At 39.0% G+C, this 22,057-nt stretch overlaps 1 protein-coding gene across 2 annotated transcripts in view; it reads left to right on the top strand.

Moving 5' to 3' along the window:
• The window catches only part of LOC104566438 (ubiquitin-conjugating enzyme E2 E2), a 200,303-nt gene that overhangs the window by 160,972 nt on the left and 17,274 nt on the right, over positions 1–22,057 (top strand). For both annotated transcript variants that reach the window (XM_088521202.1, XM_088521203.1), the window contains exons 4-5: positions 1,126–1,258; positions 14,903–15,050. In XM_088521202.1, coding sequence (XP_088377328.1) covers positions 1,126–1,258; positions 14,903–15,050 — 281 coding nt within the window. The remainder of the gene's footprint in view (positions 1–1,125; positions 1,259–14,902; positions 15,051–22,057) is intronic.

Here is a 22,057-nt window from a genome sequence, read left to right as displayed (position 1 = left end):
GGAGCGTAGCCAAGAGCTTTCATCTGTTCCATACACAGGGTTATTTCACAAACCCCTGTGTACTGTGGAAATCTTTATTGCAAACATAACAAGAATTGTTTCACAAGAAATGCCTTAAGAAAGTACTGCGTCATTTATTTGAAAAATCTACCAACACTACCTTTCTGTGAAAAATATTAGCCAGACATCCATAAGTCACCATCCCAATTGATCCTAATTAAAATTCAGGTCCTGTATCAGTGACTTCTGTCAGTAGGCTGTGAACCAAAAAGGAATCTGCAGCTTCCTTAAGAGGCCACCCTGATTAAGGTATCTTCTTTCCCTGGACAAGCATTATATTGCCTGAAAAAAGGTTGTTTTGGCCTATAGAAGAGTAATGCCCCAAAACTTTATTCATTTTTAATTTGCTTCCTCCAGAGCTTAACTATGTGGGTACAAGATTTTCCATTTTCCACATATGAGACTATGTGTTAGATATTTCAAATATTGTTCCAGTGCCAGGTTTTTAAATGAGGAGTGTGAATTTACATAATCCTACAGTTTAACCTGCTTTCTATTTATAAGTTTTTCAAGATAGTGTAACAATTGCAGAGTAAAGCAGCTTTCTGTACTAATGACTGGAGTCCTTAGGATAGAGACTTAGAAAGCACAGCTAAAAGGTCATTTATACAGTGCTAAGTCTTTAGTACATCACGTGCTATATGACAATGTGTGCAATTACACTACTACTGACTGATGAGGGAGGTGGATGAGGAGGTAGGTGAAAATAGGATGGCTTGTAAGGCAAGACAGTGACAAGATATCTCAGCCAGGTTTCTGTATCCTTGTACTGTAAATACTGCACATCTGCCCTCTGAAATATTTGAGATAAGACAGTTAGGAAATTTTCAATATTTATTTAAATAATTTATATCTCAGTGATATTAATACTTCTTTATGGATGAATGTGTCAGTTCACCGACTGAGCTAAGGACACCAGTTACGTGTGTTATCTCAGGCTAACTTAATAAACATACATAATTTTAACCTTTAGTATTATTGCACTACTATAGTAGTTTGTAGCTGATGGATGGATATTCTTATGTGTATGTGATTGTTAAGTTATATTTTTGTTCTCTATTTTAGTGCTGGACCCAAAGGAGACAACATTTATGAATGGAGGTCAACCATACTGGGACCTCCAGGGTCTGTATATGAAGGTGGAGTTTTCTTCCTTGACATTACCTTTTCACCGGACTATCCTTTTAAACCACCCAAGGTTAGTAAGAGGATTTTAAAAGTCTACTTGAAGTCATCTCCTAGTGATTTATTTCACGTATTGGTATACGACTGTAGGTTGAGATAGAAAACTCTGAAGGAAATGATAAACATTTAATTGATTGTTTTGATAAAAAGAATTTAAATAACTGCCTAAAAAATTCCTGTATGTCTCCAGTATACTTGGACAGGTATGGATTTATTTAACAAACGGTTGCATAACTTCAAGCAGTTGTTGTGTGATTTGGGTTTGTTTCTAATATGAAAGCATTCATGTTTGTGTTGCCCCTTTGTAAGCAGCTGATAACAGTTAATCTTTCCCATTGACCCTTATAATTCATCATCGTTCTGTGGCACTCTGACAAAATGCACACCTTTTGCACTACCCCATATAAATTACTTCTTTAGATGCAAAATTCTGTACTTCTCATGAAGTTATAATTAATTGCTTTAGATCACTTTTCTTGAAGAATGTGGAAATAAGGCAGCAAAGACAAGAAATCAAACCAAAAGATGTAGATTAGTAGAATCCCGTATGGTTTCCTTTTTAAAGGCTGTCAATATTGGCAATATCAACCAGATGTAGAAATGTACCAAAGAACTGTGCCAATAATATGAAGTCAGGAGATCATCACCAAAAAGAGATGGACTCAGAATGCCATACAGGATAAATCTAGGGATTTTGAGGGTGGGTGAAACAGAAATGGAGCGAAATGTAATAGTGCAAAATGTCATCAATAACTAGTAGCAATCATTTCTAAAGAAGGGGGCCAAAATGGGCTGCAGTGCTGGATCACAGGATTAGTATAAGACACCAGTCTAATTCATCTATAACAAAGATAGATACAGCTGTAAGATACTTCATCTGGCATTTCCTGAAGGAAATGTAAGGATTTATCAGTGTCATATACAAAACCCTTGAATCACTTTATCTGGAACACCGAGCGCAATTCTTGACAGCTGTGGTCAATAACACTCATAGACACTGGAAAATGTACCCGGCAGGGCTATTAATAGAAGTAGATAAATTGATAGGCATGTTTTGTGAAACAAAGTACAAAGAGGTAACTTGTTCCTCTTAGGAGAGGGGAGAGTGAGGTTCACAGTGAGCTGCCCAGGAAGAGTTACGGAGGAAAAAAAATATGTTCTTTCTGACACACTTCTGAAAGGGCTGATGTTTGCCTATGGCAGAAGGGTGTTGCTTTAAGAGAGAGGTTAGTTGATTCCTGATGACTATGAGTAGATGACTAAAGGAACATTTATAAACAGAATTTTAATGCTACAGTAATAATTTTATAAATAGCACCAAGAAAAGAGATGTGAATTCAAAATATTTGGCTTTCTGTAAACCACAGTTCCCCAACCAGTGACCTAAAGATGGGACAGTGTTAGAGATGGTCTAACTTTGTTTCCCATTTCTCATGTCCTGGCTTAGAGAAGCCGTGAGATCATAACAAGCATTACAGAGGTTTGTATACCTTACTGACCACAATTTTTCTGATTTCGACAACTGTAATTGCACAGTTAGTTAAAGCTTTGGGTACTCTGAGATCCAGCAGTGTTCTGTTCCCCTGTCTTGTTCAAACCTCCCTCCCAGCCCACACTGTTTTAGTCTTCGCATTTGCTGTGTGGATTTCCATCTTGACAGGTCCCTTTCATTTTCCTCTTTGCTTGGCTTACTCTGTATGTAGCCATTGCAATGCAAGAGTTACCCTCAGTCCCACAGCAAATTAAAGAGAGAATTATTTAGTAGATATGGGCATATCCACAGAATTGGATTATTGGATATAAAATGCAACTTGAAGTTCTCTCAAAAAGTGCAAGTTTGAAAGATACCTTCTGTCTTTCTCTCTATTATAGCTGTTGAATTTTAAGGCAATATATGCAGTAGGCAACCTTTTGAAATAGAAGGTGAAGGTCCAGTTTGATTTTTCACAACAAGGTAAAGATTTCTGCAATCCACGCTCAATTGTGTTTGGTGACTGTATTATTCAGAGACATGAGTAAGGCAGCTGTGCATTGCTTATTAATGAAATACCAAGCAAAGAGGAGGTTCTTATCCTGCTTTGCAATAGATCTTTTGTCTGCCTTTATCTTGACTCCAACTGTCTTTGTAAGAAATGTGTGCATATAAATGATATAAACATCTATTGCATGATAAAGAACAAGAGAGTTTCTGATGCCATATTGTATTACTACAAGGCCAGTATTTATGATCAAGGAAATTGTTATCTGTAAGAAAATAAGAAGCACATGTGGTCAGGGTACTAATGTCAGATTTAAGTAATATTTCACTAACATACTTTGTTCACATAGATTCTTATTCTAGTCAGTTGATGCCACTACTGTAAGTAACCCTTATCTTGAAGCCTGATATAAGAATTCCTAAACTGTTGCTGAATAATTACACATATGTTTCAGACCTTTCAAAATTGTTTTGTAGCTAAAATACTTTGGGAAGTCCCTTGAATAAAGCAGTGTAGGAAGATGACTACTTGTCTTAAGGTAGCTGCAGTCAATATTGTTGAGAAATGACAGTTAAATATGTTCTTCAAACAGTTATTTTTAGCATAAGAAATGTGCTGAGTAGGTAGAACATAACATATGGAATCACCATGCAGTGCTATCTGTATCACTGGGTGTTGATGTCTCTTCCACTTTACCACAAGATTTGTGATATTTGGTGCTTTTCTTAAAATTATAGTTCTTAGGGCTATGGGAATAAATAAGAATATTCCCACTTCTCGTGGCTGTATCATCTTTAATAAAATAAAATAAAATATAAAATAAAATAACCACTAGAGATAAAAATGCAACACTGTAGAATGTACAGAGAAAGCCTTGAAATATATTCCTGAATGTTGGCAAGGTAACATCCATGTAAGTACATAACAGAAAAAATATAACCCGCATTTCGTGCTCTGGTTGAATTCATACATTCCTCCTGAGATTTCTGTGGGCCACTTTTATCTCTCTTTTACTAAGAAGTAAGGAACATTTAAATGAGTACTGTCAAAATTGATCTTCCAAAGATGTGACCAAAAAGGCCCGGGAAGAAACAGAAACTGTATTTCCCAGATGCAGTTACTTGACCCAGGGTAAGGTTCCAAAGCAAATGCCCGTGTCACATAACACAGTTATTGTTGCAGGGCCTAATCCAAAGCCTATTAAAATCAACAGAAAGATTTCCACAATCCATTATCCTTATCTGTTCTCAGATGTGTGCTCTGTGGTAATACATGTGTAGGTTATACTTGCATGTATGGAAGTAAAAAATAATTCTTCAGTTAAGAAAAATATATTGAAAGTGAGCTCTGGATAATGTTAAGTGCCTATAATTTTATTTTTATAAGTGAAATATGTTGTGGTATAGTCATTGCTTGGTTTGTATTATACAAAGATTTGAATATTTTCTAAGGGATACCAATTCCTTCGCAAAGCTCTACTGATGCTTATTCTGATGATTGTGGCACCCTACTGCATATTAGAAAACATTAATTAAAAAAAATCTGAGAGCACATTTACACATGAAGAAGTATGGACCTATGATTAGCAAATTTAGAAATTAATTTTCATTTGTTCTTCTTGATAGTTAACTTGCTTTATCACTTAAAAGAAGATGAATCAGTCATCCATTCTGTTTTTATTTAAACAAAGTGAAAATGTCTATGCAAAACTTTGATTTGAGCTATTTAACTTTTCCTTCATTCCCTACTGCATATTGGAAAACATTAATTAAAAAAAATCTGAGAGCACATTTGCACATGAAGAAAAGAAGTATGGACTTATAATTTGGGGGTTTTAACAAATTTAGAAATTAATTTCATTTGTTCTTCTTGATGGTTAGCTTGCTTTACCACTTAAAAGAAGACAAATCAGTCATCCATTCAGGTTTTATTTAAATAAAGAAAAACATCTGCTCAGAACTCTGATTTGAGCTATTTAACTTTTCCTTCATTTTTACACCTTTGTAGCCTTCAACATCACAGCCTCTCAAGATTTTAAAATATTATATTTGTGTTTCACATCCTCTAATAGCTCCATGCAGTCCATTTTACATGCCTGATTTTTGCATATCCAAACATCACTGCCGTTGGATTTCCCTTCAAGTCTGCACCAGCTAGTCATTTCCCCACAGATCAATAGTTCTGTTTCTGTCTGTCTTTACCTGTCAGTGTGTCTCTAAGGTTGTCATAAGCATAATGTCAAATAAAGCTATTTTTCAACAAAATAACTGGTTAGTCATGCTATAGTTTGCTCTCGTGCTATTCAGTCTTTTTTTTTTTTCCTGTTTGAAGTCAGTCTATTTCAGTCTTTCAGCTTTGTCTCATCCTTGAAACTGGACTCCAAAGTTTTTGAGCTGGAGGTCAGTGACCCTTTCAGTCCTGCTTTCCTTTTAAATCAATGGCAGTTTGCTTCACCCACAACTGCAGAGTAGTCCTGCACAGGAGAAAGTCGTTCTTCTAAAAGAAGTAAGAAGGTTCTCTACTTGTGACTGATGCAGCTTGAAAAGAAGTGACAGAGGGCCATCCCAAACTATCTCAAATATCTTTGTAACCAGATAACAAGATTTTTAGAACAGCTCATCTGAGAACTGACAAATTAGCTTTGGCTTTCTGGGAGGCTCTAATCAATTAAAAACATTTCTTAGCTTTCACTGTGAAGAAGCTTCTGCAACGCCGCGGAAATTAGCTGAGCGCCTGGTTGGCTGAGTCAGCATGAAAGCAGGGAGCCTGCAGTATTCTGATTCTCTTTCCAGTTATATCCTCTAATGTTTAAAGCACTGTGCTGTTTTTTGGAGATGCCAAGCAAGAGGAAGGTATGCGACAGACAAAGCAAGTCGCAAGTGTCCGCACATGATCTCACCTTCTGCTAAAAGCGGATGCTTGGCTCACAAACTCAGGACGCATTTTATAAGATGAGGTTTTCCTTCAGCCCCAGAAATATATTTTCTCCCTTGTAGTGCAGTGAACTTAGGAAAAGAGAATGCTGTGACCTGTTCTGAGCAGCCACTTAAAGAAATGAGTGAAAGTATGTGGAGAGCCTGCCACGGAAATAGCCTCGTGTTGCTCCAATGCCTTAATGACCCCTTAGCCTTTTTTAGAAATACCTCTGAGATTTCTTTTTCCTGCTAACTGTCTTCCTTTCATGCTTAATGGATTCAGACAGGTCCCCCTTTGGCTTTGACAAATGAAAGCTCTCCCTCTTGCTCTTTTTCTCTAGGCTATCAGATGGGATAAATAGATATACATACATGATAGATCTCCTTTGCATGTATGTGAGTGTCTACCTGCATATCCGTATAAAAATGCATATGATGTACCATGTCTTTCGGTCAGCCTGTTTTTATCTTTTGTCCACCTCAGAAACTGGTAGTTCCCTAAATTTGCAAACTTTTTAATTCTGAGATCATCTAAAATTCAGCCATCGAGACAAATTCACACTGCAGTGTTATATACGCTACACCTGTCAAAGAAAAGGGACTGTTCGCGTTAGCCTCCATACTGTCCCTCCAGAATGGGAAGTCTTTCAACAGTTTTTCATACAGTTGTTTTTAAAAAAAAATTAGTACTATTCAAGAGAACACTCCCTCTAGGCATCGTCACTATGGCAGTGTCTGCATCTTCATCAAAAATAATCTTTATTAATAACTTCTGCTCAGATATTTGACTGTATTCAGTCAATTCAATTTAGCTGTAGCTGATACAATGTGAATATATCTATCATTATCCTAGTACTCTCCTAGCTTTATTTTTGAATTTGAGTGATTTATAAAATCTCTTAATCCCAAGTCTACAATTAATCTTGCTAGGAACTTTAATCTCATCTGACTGAAAAATTGTTCACAGGACTTGAAAGCTGCAATATGCTAAATCACCTCTAAATCAAAATTAGAATAACAGAAAACTCCATTTCCTCCTTGTAAATCTCATATGTCTATTGACTGACTGAAAAATTGTTCTCAGTGTTTGAAAGCTTAGCTGCCTTAAATCAACTGCTAGTCTGCTAGGAGAGTCTTCTGCCTTTGTAAATGTCACACAGAGTATCTGTACAATCTGGCCTTGATGGCAATATTAAACATGTCTTCAATGCTTTTTATGTAATTGCCACATAACACTAATCTGTATGCACAAAATAGCATTATGTGGAGTCCCCCTCCTGTAGAGCAATGTTGGACCTTTTTTGTTAAATTTGGACTCATGTATGATAGGCAGTTCCCTTTATTCCTGGTTTTTGCTCTACTTTTCCACTTTTCCATATTTATTTTATATATGATTGGTTGTTAAGGACATTTTTCCTTATCTGCAGCATAATAGAAAAATGTGCTTAGAAATTACCTAAGGGCACAAGCCTACCTCTTTTCTAATTGCTCCCCCAAATGTTATTTTCAGAGTACTGTTGCTTTTTTTGCTGTTGTTAAAAATTACATTTTTAATATGTTCCCCTGCTGATTTTCCATTGCCTGTGTCACTATTAAGAGAGTTTACATGTCAACCCCTCACTCTCGAAATACCCTGCAGCGCAGCCTGTTCGATCCTCTCCCCTTGCCTCCTCGGCAGCCCTGGCGCAGGCCGGGCCGCAGCCCCTCTTCCCTTGTCCTCCCTCAGATACCGGTGTCCTCCGACTTGCCTTCAGACATGACAGGCTGCTGTCACCGCTGTCCCTTACATGCGGTTGCCTCGTCATAGCCCCTGTCACATCCCATTAGCTCTGGCCGTGCCGCTCGCAGCTTGGCGCGGCTGCCTCCCGCGCTCCCCGCTCCCCCTCTCTTCCAAAATAACACATACACAGAAGCGGAGGACAGAGATGCAAGCAGAAATTCATAAAGCTGAGGAAAGGATCAAGAGCTGTGCTTTATGATCAGTAAGTGTAGAAGTCACGTTCAGTACAATAGCACCTTGTATCCTTTGAATTCCGTTATCTGATAATTCTTCCAGTGATCGCCAAATCGGATTGCCAGTTTTTCCAGTGAATAGCCTTCTTTTTACACTGTTTTAATATACTAATTTATATCACTGTTCTGTATTTGCTTCTTTTGTCTTAATGAAAATAAACCTATCCAAATACACCCTTCCTGTTTTCTCTCCCCAAAACTTTGAAGGTTCCATCATTTCTTGCTAATTTCCTGTAAATACCCAGTATATTAAGTGCCCCAAAAAGCCCTGTAGAGATCCAGAGTTTTGCAGGGAGTATCTTCTAGCAGTGCGATTTCCATTGGACAGTCAGTTTTCTGTAAGAAATTCCATTTTATCACTCACTTTTTTCTGGTGAGATCTCTAATAAAGAGACCAAATCCATATGTAATCTAAATATGCATCATGTATTAATGTTCTTTACAGAACATTACAGTTCTGAGGTGAATACGCCTATACGTCCCCATGTAGGGAGCCCCTAAATATTCAAAGGCAGTTGAAGCTGGGAGAGGGAAAAAAAGCCAAATTTTAAAAATTATAAAATTCAGAAATGCCTGCTGCAACCTGCCTGCATGCGTTGCCCTTTGCTAGCTCTGGGCCCGATGTCTCTTCCCAGCACACCCAGCTCGCTCGTCAACCTTTCCTCCCTGAGCAGGTCCAGGAGCCCCCTTGTTAGGGAAACATCAAAAGCAGGAACAACAGTAAAAAGCCAACTGCTATCTGTCCCGTTGTGATATATGATTTGTTATGCAAAATAGAAATGTTGCTATGGGATACGTTTGCTCACATTTAGATGAGAACAGTTGTATTTCTTTAAACCACAAATGAAGGATCACTTGGCAAACTCAAAAAGAAAGTATGTGTTGGAAGATACAGCCTACATATTTTAAACTATGAAAGGGGGGATTTGTTTTGGAAAAGTAGAATGACAACTCAATCTTTAAAAAAAGTCCTCCCTGTAAGATTCCTTTATTCCTCTCTTTCCATAGGGAATTATTAAATGTAAAAAAGATTACGTTGGTTAAAATAAAATAATGTTGTAAACATTTGTATTGACTTTATGAAAAGAAGCTTTTGATGTTTTTGAAGATTTTGCAATACTGTATCTATTTTGAACCTCCCTAACCTGGACTCCACCCCACTGCATTTGTTCTCTCCTGCTCTTCTGCTGTTTTCAGAAAACTTGGTACAGCTTGAGATATTTTTTCTTTACTTTCCTTCTCTACTTTCTCTGCTGTCATTGTTCTGTTTCTTTAAATTTATATTTCTTTTTCCTGCAGCAGTTTGTTCAGTGAGCTGGTATATTCACCATTAATATATGGAATGATAAATTGAATACTGTTTCATTTTGGACAATATTAAAGTTTAACTCATATAATTGCTATTATAAGCCTTTTAAATTTTTATCAGTTATGACTATCTATGTTTCAAATAGTCCATGTTGTTACAGAAGCCCCAGTATGCTTTGCATGTTGGATTTTTCTGTGGGTGGAATAAAAGCAGTTACAAGTTATCATTTCCTACTAGTTTTAGGTGAGATACGTTTTCCTTTGATATAATAAACTATATCTACTTTCTACGTACTAAAACTAGGCATGAGCTAGTTTTCTATGAACTGTATGAAGTTCATTTCTCAGCATGTATTCATTTAACCAGGTCAATTTAATGGTGGGCATCATATGGTCAGTCATTTATTATGCAGTTTATGGAATAATCCATTAAGTATCTCGATGGCTGTTCCTGTGTGTGCTAGAATTCTGTGTTGGAAAACAGAGATCTTGTCTTAGAAATGCAGCTTCAGTGCAAGATACAATATAGATTTAAATGACGTGTACTCTGTAAGAAATTTAACATAAAGGTTATTGCATGAACTTTGTGTCAGTCATAGCTATAGACAATTTCCATTTGTTTTATACTAGTTTTTCTTATATTACTAAAGAGTATAGGCTTGATCTTGTTTTTATTACTTTTTTATTCAAGCAGACAAATCTATTGCTCGTAAAGTCTGAAAAACTGAGATGGGAACTACTTCCTCCCTCCTGAGCTCCACGAACATCATTATAAAGGGCATCATATTTTTTTAATATATATATAACCTTTTCTGTATGCAGTACCACTTCTTCCACTTCAGGTAGTGCCACCACAGTTTATTAAAGCGGAACTCTAGGGGAATATTTGAGAAATGCAGAAGCTGCATCTAAGGAGAGACCGCAGGATTGTGCCCTTGTGGGGGGCATGGGAGCTTGGAAGGAACTCTGCAAAGTGGCAGGAATAAAAACCCTGGAATCTCTGTCCTGCTTCCCAAGGCAGCCCTGCAAGGAAGTTTGGTTTCTGTTCATTGCCCTGCCGGCTGCATGAACCTTTCCTCCCTCTGTGCAGGTTGCTCAGCCTCAGTGGGAGGAACGAAGATGAGGAGGTGGGGGCTGGACCCAAGCAGGCTGGAGAATGCGGTTCTGAGGCAGGCTTAACCCCTTGCATGCTCACAGGAGAAGGGGAGAATCCTTCCTCCCTCCCAATGCCGTCTGTAAGGGAATTATGACAGGCATGTTCTGGGGAAAGAGCGCGAGCCCTGGGTCCCCGTGGGACCAGCCCTTTGAGAGCGGCGGTGCCTTCACGTGCCTGAACCTTGCAGGTGAGGTTGGGCAAGCCACACACCTGGCTGCTAATGCCACGGTGGATTTAGACCTGCTGTTGGAATGGTAGGTTCAAAACAGAGATAGAGAGTGACTTTAGGACTAAATCATACTGGAAAACTGATGTTCAAAGTGACACTGTCAGGCCCAGGTGCAATTTATCTTGCCTAATGTCACTTACCTACAATCAGTCAACTGAAATCCATCTTAATTTGTCCTTCCTGGGTTTTAAAAACAGTCTTTTCTCTGACCTAAAGCTCATTTAATGAGCAGCCACTCATAGCTCTTCTCTCTAATCATTTTTTCCCTCTTTTTAATAAATAACCTTGGTTTCTTCTCAGACATTCCATAAAGTTTTCATATTTTTTAATTCTATTTTACAGTACACAGAAGGGTTGGCATTCAGTGACCCTGAATAGATAAACAGGCGATTTGCTGTTATTTATTTCAAAAAGCAATGGAATTTAAATTCCTTATCATCGCCTTTCTAAAGGTTCTTTATAGCACATTTATAGTTTCAGAAGATAGTCCTGTTTTTTCCTCTTTTACTGTAATTCATATTTCTTTGACCTGAAGTTGCATTCGACAAAAAATGAGATACTTTCTTAAAACTGCAGAATCAAAGAGAGTAAGTCCATAGAGGATATTTATCTTAAAAAATGTATATAAAAAGATAAATAACTCCTCTACCATTCATTTGTTTGAGGGGAACTCCTGCTGTACACCCACACAATCCTGGAGTCTCTGCATAGGATTGTTTCGGTGTTTTCATCAGAAGATAGATGCAATTAGGCTGTTTCCCGTATAGGAATCATTTCAGCAGCATCAAAGATAAAAATGTGGCCATAAAGGAAGTGTAATTCCTCTGGAATAGAAGTTTCACTTGATTTCTTTCTACGTATGTAACAGAGAAGTTGAAGTCTTTATAGAGTAAACACAGCACCACATGCAGGAAGAGTCTCCGAGTCTGCCTTACTGCCTGGCACCACCTGCCTCACGCTTCCCAGAAAGTTGCATTCCAGCAATTCCCAGCAATTTGGGGCAATACCTGGTTGAGGAAAGCGATCTGTAATCCCTGTTGTATTATGACTTTTTATACTACTTTGATATAAGAAAACAGATTTGGATTTGTCAGCATATCCTTGTTTGAGAATGCATTTCTCCTTCCACTTTGCCTTCCCTTTCCTTTCTCCAACACCAACTGCATGGAAAAGTAGAAAGAAGTGCAGTCAGAACAGCCTGATGATCCTATTCTTTTCATAATAGCTCATACATTTGTTACAAATTTAATGTGAAATTGAGCAGATTTGGGGGTGTAAGTGCCTCAGGGCCAGAATCAGGTGAGGGAAGATAGCAGGTTTCCAGCAGGTTTCCATATAGCTGACTCCGCTATAAAGCAGCTGTAGTGGCTGGTGCCTCACTCTTGAGCCAGTCCTGGCTCTTGTGCATCTCCTCAAGGCCCTCTCTTTGCCTGGGGAACCCAAGTCCTGGGACTGAGATGTGCCCTCGAGGTGGGTCCTGGGGAACCCACGTCCTGGAATGCCGCTGTTATCAGCCAGGAAGCTCTGTGTCATCTGCTGGCAAAAGTACCTCCATCTGTCAGTCCCCAGGCCCCAGTGTATTAAGGCTGTCATTAATACAGCTTCTTCAGAAATTCTGGAGGTCTTAATTTCTTTGTTGGTAAAATGCCTCTGTGCATTGAACAGGCATGTTTAAGTGTGCTGGCATGTTTGGTGAGTGGGCGACCTGTTTGTCAGTGATAAGCAGCAAACCTTTTCTTGTGAGTGGGTGCCTTCCTCACTGTCACAGACTTAAGTTGTGCTCATAATTAAAAAAAAAAAAAAAAAGTCCTTTTTAGAAGTTAGATGGTTTAAACTGACCAATACCTTAAACCAAGTTAGATGGTATAGAGAAATCCATACCGTGGACTCCATGTTACCTCCTTTGCATTCAGAGATGCCCAGTGTTCTCAGTGTTTTCAGATACTGCTGGAAAGGTCTTTACATTTTTAATCAGTAAAGGAAAGCATTCTTGTTCAAGAAAGAAAATTAAGTAAAAGCTTTGTTCTAACTATGTAGTGAAAAGTAAGCATATAATGCAACCTAATAAAATTAAATAGATGCTAAAATTTTTGTGTGAGTCATGGGACATCTTGCTACAAAGTATTTCCTAATTCAGTTATGTCTCAAGTATTAATAGAGCCTGAAAGCTAATCTGTATGAGGGCTTAATGAACATTGACCTACAATTTACAGGGTGCTCCTGCACTCCATACACGCAATTTCTGTAAGACAATTTGCTCCTCCTCTGTATTGATAACCTTCCTCCTTCACAATAATTTCCCTTTGTAGATGAATATTTAATTTTGTCACTGAGTACTACTTCCTTGATCTTCCAAAAGACATCCCTCGCCTCAAATGCTGAGTTGTAATGGGAAAAGGTAGATTTCCTGGCTATAGTGATTGGATGAATTGAGGTCATTGTGCCAGAAACATTTCAGGTTTTTGTAAAAGTATCAGAAGCAAAGCACTTAGACCAGAAAAGAATAATTGAAACCATGTTTGCAGAAGAAAAAATGGAAAAAAAACACCTACAGGTATGTAGGGTGTCGAGCAGCAAAGTGTTCAATTAGGCTGTTAACTGGTAATAACTTTACACAGAGATATACTTAAAAGCTGGTGAACCTGCTATTTGGGGGTCCTTGTTAAATAACTCACTGATTATGATACTGGGGCTCCAGAAGTTTTGGCTCACATCTATGTGAAAGCATACTTAAGAGAAAAAAAATATTTTATTATTGAATATAGTGTTTTAATACCGAGAAAACTACCTTTTCTTTACATTATTTTGTCACAGCTGCTTGAAAGATATAGTCAAAAGGAGCAGAAGTGTTCAGTATGAAAAAAAAAAGTAGTAAAACAGGCACTATCTTTTTTCACTTGTATCTGCTGTTCTGCTCACTGATAAATGTCTGATCTCAATCTCTGAAATCACTGCGACTTTTGTTGCTAAATATTCAGAATTCAGGGTCAGGCTTCTTAGCAGTTTCCCTTGCTATGGTGAGGTGGATTTATTGCTGTGGTTGGTGAGGAGGGCAGGAGCCCTCCCAGTTAATAGCACTGTCCAGTTCTGGAGAAGAAGCTGCTTGCTTACAACCAGCAATGTGCTTGCCTGCTGCTGCCTCGTGCCCAAGCAGCCTGTCTCCCGACAGGACGTTCTTGTTGCTGATGAGATAGACCACTGAAATTGTACATCTTCATTTTAGATATTATGAACATGTCATGAAAAACATCTGCTTTGACTTGTCGTTTGAATAGAACTGATGGAGAAATCAATCACTGGTGGAGACCCCCAGCATGCAGGGTTTTTATACTATCCGTTTGTATTCGACTATTTATTCTGAACAACAATGCCAACTTTCAGAGCTGAAAATCTTTTAAAATAAAAAGCCTATATTGCTAATATTTTTGCCTAGAAGCAGAAAGACACCATTCCAGAATAAAGAAGCCAAATGGTCTCCTCTTCATTTTTGTCGTGTGTCACGTGGGAGATAATATGTGATGCAGAATGAATCCTAAAAATAAAACACAAGAGCATAAGATGTTTCTAAGAAAGTCTACTGACACAATTGGAAAAAAAAAATCTTTGAGCTGCCTTCTTCAAGGATATTTCATTTTATTTTTTCTAGTAGTTGCTCACCACTTGCATTTTTTTTTCCAGTTTAATTTAATGAGTCAAATGCTGAACAGTGAAGACAATACCTTCTTCTTCTCTTCAACGTTAACCTTGTATAGATGGAAGAACATTTTTGGCTCTGTACAAAAATCATGAGTTTGGAGAAACTGAGGCAAAAATAAGTTTGAGAACCATGTCCCACTTTTTTATCATGCAAACCTGTTCTGCTGGCCACAAATTGAGGAGGCAGAGTTTATACTCTAATGAATACTCCTATCGTCCTCTGTCTTTAACTGAAAGTAGCAGAATACTGTCATTTCAGCTAGGAAAGTAAAATGTTCTTTCATGTAATTTTCTAATTGCCTAATAGTCCTCTAATTATTGGTTTCAACACCTTTGTACTTAGACACACTGTCTTTTCTAGGTAACGTTTCGGACAAGAATCTACCATTGTAATATTAACAGCCAAGGCGTCATCTGCCTGGACATTTTAAAAGACAACTGGAGTCCAGCATTAACCATTTCTAAAGTTCTCCTCTCCATCTGCTCCCTTCTCACAGACTGCAACCCGGGTAAGGTGAACAACTTTCACATTTGCATTCATTCCTGCTTCCTCGTCTGTCGGCTATTAGAAACTGACTGGTGCGCTGCTTTACTGCCACGAGAAATTCTAAATTATGAGAAATTCTAAAAAAACCAGGAAAAAATGTGGGTTTTAAATTTCATTCCATTAAATGGATGCATTGTATAGAAAGAGAGCACAATTTTAGGAGTTCAAAGGTTTTTTTAGTACCTAAGGATAAAAATCTGTTAATTTAAGAAGTTAAATCAGTAAAAAACACCTTGTAGTAGGCATTAATTTGGATATTACAACAGGATATTAGTATCAAGAAATATTAATGAGTTAATAAATATTGAAAAGGAAAGGTTTCATTTAAATATGCTGATAATTTGGTCTCTGGAAAGAATATTAATAGTACTGACCATGATAGATGTCTAACACAGATTCTACAAATAATGAAAATTAATTTAAATGAAGTTTATTCAATATCTTGGACAACCAGTATGAGTATTCAAAGCAAGCTGTCATTCTTATTAACTAGCATAGCACTTAACCTCTTCCCTCAGCTCTTATAGATTTGTTTTCTATTACTGACCGCTAGATTTGTAATTTCCTCTTTCTCTTACCCTATTTATCAATGAATTATTCTGACTGTAGCCTTGGAAAACCGTAATATATTGAAATCATGAAATAATTATTAAATCAGAATTAGGGGATCAGCTTACAGGTCTGGCTATTGGTTTGGTTTGGTTATTCTACACCTTTCCTCTTTTTTTTTTTTTAAGTTTGCTGTGTGTTTTAGTTTTTCTTTAGTTTTCTTTAGTTTTTTGAAGAAAAAGTTTTCTCCCCAACCAGATTGCTAAAAAACTGCATTTCAAAGGACAGAATGTGAGATTCTTATGTAATCAGTGACTAAATCCAAAACTCTAATCGAGGACTAAACTATTGCAAAACTTAAACTAGGGTGAAAGGGGGCCAAAATGCAACTGTCATTTCTTTGTGTGTGTTGTTTATTACTACACATAGCATTAAAACCTCACCGTTCCAGCTAGGAGCTGGAGCTATGGAGGAGACCTAGCTTGCCATTACAGGGATGGTTATTGTGGATGTGTTGAATGCTCTCTACTTACTGTGCTAAAAGACTGATTTTCTGTAGCGTCTACCCATAAGAAGTTCCAACATTATGTTAGGCAGATTGTTGACAAAAACCTAAAGAAAAGAAATGAATATTTTCTCAGCTATCTTAGAGAACTGGTGAAAAACTACAGAAATACTGCTATAAATCTGGTAGTTTCCTAATTTGTTTCGAAACCTAGCAGGAAAGTGGTGTGAGGAGTCAGAAATTGGAAATACACACCTGCTCATTTGTGTTCACCTGTCCTTGAACAGACAGTTTGAAATTTGTCCAGTCTCAAATAGTGATTTGAAATTTAGAAGTTTACTACCTCTGCCTTCTCACTGTTCCCTAAACCTGTTATAAAGACTCTGTATGTCAGCACACTGAAAATGGTTACCCGCGAAGTATTATCAAGTGCAACAAGTAATCACACTAAAAATGGGAGGTAATTTTTCTCTTTTAGTCTCTCCAAGGCAATAACTGTAACCACTGTCGTGACTGCAACTAGAACTAAAAAGTTTTATGACATTTCATTGTCAGTGTAAGCACTCCCTTTAAATACATGGTAGTTGTGGATTTGGTTGCTGTTTCATGTTCAGATCTTGCTATGAATTTTGGAGGTATGCATGCGATTCCTTATTTTGTGTTGTGAGTGCCGCTCGTTTGAGGGGCTCATGGCAGGTAGATGCGAAGTACTGAGTTCTTTTTGCCTTCCATTTAGGTTGCTTGTTCTTCACTAGATACTTTCTTTAGTAAACTTTGAATTTCAGTGATGTCCAGTGTAAATTTAGGAGTTCTGATTTTTCAGTGTTTTGCATAACACCCTAGAGCCCCTTCTTTTGTGGTTTTGTTGCACGGCTTATCCCTTTTATTTCTGAAGAAATTTTATCATTACCAAATCATTGGATTAGATGTTCCATGATTGAACATGCTGCTTTAAGCTGACCACTCCTCACAGTGGGCAAAACGCTTAGGAATATCATGACACATGGTGGTGTACAGACACACACACTCCCATATAGGTACACACATACATATATATATATATCCACACACATGTAAAGACACACATAAAGCCAGTAGTAATTTTTTAACCCCTCTGTTCTCAACTAATGAGGCTGCCTCTTTTTAAGGGCACAAACCCACCAGGGGCTCAGTTTGACAAGCAACTTGGAGTTCTTTGTGCACCCTTCAGCAGGCACAGGCAGATCAGGTCGAACGGAGAGGTAACACGGAAGCCCCCACAACCATAAACATGTGGAATCGGGGAGTTTTCCACCCCTGGGCTCTCTGTAAGGGAAAAATAAAATCTAAAAATGATTGGTTACCCAGTAGTCTCGCATTTATGCAAATCTTCATTAGAACAACAAATGGCGCTGAGAATGGCAGCTAATTAACCCGCAGCCATCCGCGGTGATTAGGGGAGCGGGAGGCCAGCTGCAGCTCCGCTGGCGAGCGCCTTCCGAGCAGGCCGAGCGCATGGCAAGAGGTGTTTGCTCCTGCCGCGTCTGCCGAATCTGCACAAGCAGCGAGGGAGGCTCCTTCCTGCCTGCTCTGCATCCCCGCGCTTTGTTCCCTATCACTCAAGGCAGGAGCGAGTTTGTCCCTTTTTTAGAAAAAAAAAATCAACCTACTACTGCAAGTCTTTGCTCGTAAGATGCCTCAGACCCTTCAGTCCTGATTATTATTAATTGTCTCTATTTTGCTTGGCAGCGTCAGACAGTAAACTGCGTTAATGAATGTCTGAATTTTGTAACAGCTGGCTGACTTTTTCAGGAGGGGGAAGGGGCGATGGAGTGTTTGTGTGTGAGTGAACATGTGTGAATTATCTGTGAATGTAAGAGAGCCAACTGGAATGGCATCAGAGAGATGTAGGAGATGATGGGTTATGCTAGCAGTCAGGCTAGAGATTAGTATTTTTCTTTAAGGTGGTACTCTCGGGGCACTCCGCACAGCTCTTCCCACAAAGCAGGGCCCCAATCTTGTAAATATTTTGGCATGTGCCAGTAACCCCGTGAAATCTGATAGCTGCGTTCATCTGCATAAAGCTGAGTATGTGTTTGTAGGCAATGTGTACAAGTGCTGAGAACAAATTTACTTTTCAGTATTAGCTGTTAGGTCTTGCCTCCATGGGTAGCTATTCCAGATTAAATCCATGTGTGGACACTCACCTCTTTGAAAATGGATTAAGGTAAGGCAGGAAAAACTGTCTTACTCTGGAGTGAAAGTTAACTGTATATTAGGTATTCAAGAATAGCTCTGAGAGTGTAAATTCTCACACTACCTTAATCCAAAATAACTTTGAAGAATAGATGGCCCTGCAAGTTTTGTATTTTTATAGAGATTGGAATGTGAAAGCAAAATAATTATTTTTATCTCTAGACAGCTAATGGGGGTCCGGGTTAAAACATTTACTGCTCTTGCTTGGTCATTCCCACCTCATTCCCACCAAGGGTTCTCAAATCCTGGCAAAACAAAAAACTCATTTGCAAATGTTGCAGAGAAGGTATAGTGAAACACCAACAAGATTGCACTGATGCTTATTCTCTGCATAGCCTCCTTTTTCACGCATCCAAGATACGGACTTCGATGGCCTGGTTATCACGTGTGTCTTAACAATGTAATGTAGATTTGTGTCTGCTTAATAACACACAAGGAAGCTTTGATTAGGAAATCAGCACAAAACCTGTTAAATCTAGCTTGCACCAAGCTATTCTTCACATTGTTCGCAATTGTTTTTGCCTAGTTACCTACCATTTTTTCCATATACAAATCCTAAAATCAGGAATACTTTTTCCCCTTGATCACACTATTGGGGTTCTCTACCGAGAAGAGAGTCCACCGTGTAGGCCTTGCTCCTGCCCCACCGTCTGCATGACAGACTGTCCGTTTGGGAAGCTCCTTGATTCCACTTGGGTGCCCACGTGCAGGCCAGGATTGGTACAGCGGTGCAGGAGCTGGGATAAGAGGAGACATCCGGTTACTAGAAGCAGCCAAAACAATTTTTTTTTTCCACAAATGTGTCTGGTTATACTCAGCATTTTTCTGGCAGCTGTAGTAAAGGTAACTGCGGAGGAGCTCTTTGAGAACTTCATTTTCTGTGTTGTTTAGAAACGTATCCCAGATTTCTAGCCTAAACTGACTGATGGGGTTTTTATACCCATTGTTTTTAAGAAAATCTTATCCTATAGTTTAAATGACATTTTTTTCTTCCTTTTATTGATTTCTGATGCACTAATGAAGAACCATCCTGTTTCCTCTTGGTCTTTTCTTTGCTGCACACTAACCAGATTTATGTCTACAAATCCCTTTTTATGCTTTTGCTCATCCTTATAGGATGCCCCTCTTCTGCCCCAGCATCATGCTGAAGTCATCGCTCTTGAGCATGACTGATTTGTGTGGAGTTTATCAGTGCATGACGCACAGCTAGACAGACCCTGCTCATGATCACCATCATCTGGGATGAAATATTTACTGTTCCCAGTTGGGTGTTCCTGTCTCAATTTCAGCCCTGCCAAAGGTTATTTCTTTCTGAGCCCTGTCATTTTCACTGTTTGTCTGACTGTCTTCTAACCCAATTATGTGTTTAAAACTGGAAAAAAAAAAGAGGAAAAAAAAAAGAAAGGAACATTAGCCTCTGGGAAAAGGAGTTAGCAAACAACTGACAGCAGTAACCACTTAACCTAGGTCAGCACTAACCAGGTGAGTTGATATGACTCTGCTCTTAAATACTTCAATGGTGCATTATAGATATGTAAGTGATGTAAAGCTGCTTATCTCTTTCATCCTTTTCACACCAGAAAGTGTGAAATTTTGTTCGATATTATATATTTTTTGTGTGTGTGATTGTAACTTACAATTGAAGCATATATGTCCTCATCAGTAAGTGAATTTACAAGAGTAAATGAGTTGGACAGATAGCATTAAGTTACAGTCGTGTGGGTCCCGCCAGAGTTAATATGATTTACAGCTGCTCAACACTTCTGAAAAGTGGCCTGATTATGTTAGGAGACTTTACAGTTCATTTTATGGTGTGCAACTGTAACATGCCTCAGTTAGAAATATGTATGCTGATTTTTTGAAATAATTACCATGAATCGTGACTTTACTACATAGTTTCATACCTGTTAACCCACATTAGGTAATACGATGGCTCCACACCTTAATGACATACATTCTCCTAAACAAGGATGAACAAAGTCAAACAACATCCTAAGATTATGGGGATCTTTACTTGTCTCACTAGGGAACACAGGGCTCATGCCTTCTTTATATGTCATCTTTGTGTTTTGCTTTATTCCTTACCAGAAATGCATTATTCTGGTCACTGACTGGGTGTTGTTGGCAATTGTGGATAACATATTGTTGTTGCTTTTGAGTTTCAGCAACAGGTTATCCATGTGGTTTGGCAGGATTTAGGGTTGCCTAAATATTTTCTGCCAAAAAAAACATAACGTAACACTCTTATCTGCACCTGCATGAGGGTGCTTGCATTTAGAGAAGTTTGAGATGGGGTGCAGTATGATTTTTTTCTCCAGAGATTATAAAATCCATTCATTATCATCCCTTGCAGAAAAGGATTCGGTCATGTACCTTAATGCATATCTTCAGTCCTCAATCGGATCTGAAACAGCAGAGTGACTTTTCAATATGAGCATAAAAGCCCTAAAAGCCTGCAGGGTATTTGCCCTACTGAAGGCTCCTGGAGTCGTTGCTGTGTGTTTATAGGGACTTTGCAAAACAGAAGTTGGTGGGGAGCTGTGAGGCACACAACGTGCGAGGGAAAGCCCCGGACCTGCCGGCTTGCTCCGCTTCCCGGCCCTCCTCCCCTCTCAGCCCACAGCACGCACTTTCCCAGTGCTGCATCCCCTTGGTTCTCTTGGTGCTGGCTGCAGCCAGAGGGAACTTGGTATGATGCCCTACTACCCCTGCACCATCCCAAGGGAGTCGCCAGGAGGCAAGGAAAAGCACGGGCAGATTTGGAGTTTGGAAAGCCCTGAATACCTGTGAGTTTTGAATTTGTGTTAGCGTTTGGGAAATTTGGAGCTTCATCTAAATGCTTGTCGCTAATAATGTCTTAATCCTGACCATCACTGAGGTACTGACAGTGGTAGAGCTCGATAGGCCAGTTAAGGAAGCCGCCTGCCCAGATGCCAGGGGCGACCGCCACCTGCGCCGTCCCGGGAGTGAGTCCTGTGCACACCTCAGGCAAAGGGAAGCAGATTAACTCGAGCCCTCCCTGGAAAACCCGGGTTGTCCGCGGTGAGTTTAAGCTGCCAGGCACTGACTTGCTGCCCACGGACATGTGCCATCCTGTCCACTCTGCTTTGGGGACGATGGTCTCTGCTGCAGGGGCAGTAGCATCCAGAGCTACTCAGGCCATTTGCAAAGCCTGGGTCACCCCATAGCCCTGCTCGTTCAGCCAACAAGCCCCAGTCGAACCGGTATCTGTTGGAATGTCTAATAGGTGTCTGCTTTATGAATAGGTCTATTTTCAGTATTGCTGAGAGATCTGAAAGAGCTAGCCTGTCCAAAAAAGTTTAAAAATAAATCTAAGGCAGCTTAATAAAGGAAAATGTAACATAGCTGTAAAAATAAAATCTGTTCCATGTTGAAACATTTGGCTTTGAGTAAGGATTTGGCTGACTTGTGGTCACAATTCTGCTGTTTGGCTGCAATGCTCCAACTTTAAAATAGCTCTCCAGCCCTGAGTAATGAAGAACAGGTCCATGTCCCTAGCCACTGAGTAGGCTGGATGAGACTTTTTTTTTTCTCCCTCTGTTCTTCTATATATCTAGAGCTAACAGGAAGCAAGTATGATGTTTCTCCTCATCTGGTGCTTCTCTGTAGCAGAGGCTGCTTTCTGTCAGTGCCAGTGCATGTCAGATGCTCCTTCTGCA

This window comes from Tinamus guttatus, unplaced genomic scaffold, assembly GCF_059628265.1.
Source record: "Tinamus guttatus ecotype Peru unplaced genomic scaffold, ASM5962826v1 Tinamus_guttatus_pri_ptg000115l, whole genome shotgun sequence".
Taxonomy (NCBI): Eukaryota; Metazoa; Chordata; class Aves; order Tinamiformes; family Tinamidae; genus Tinamus; species Tinamus guttatus.
This window is presented reverse-complemented; position numbering and strand designations above follow the sequence as displayed.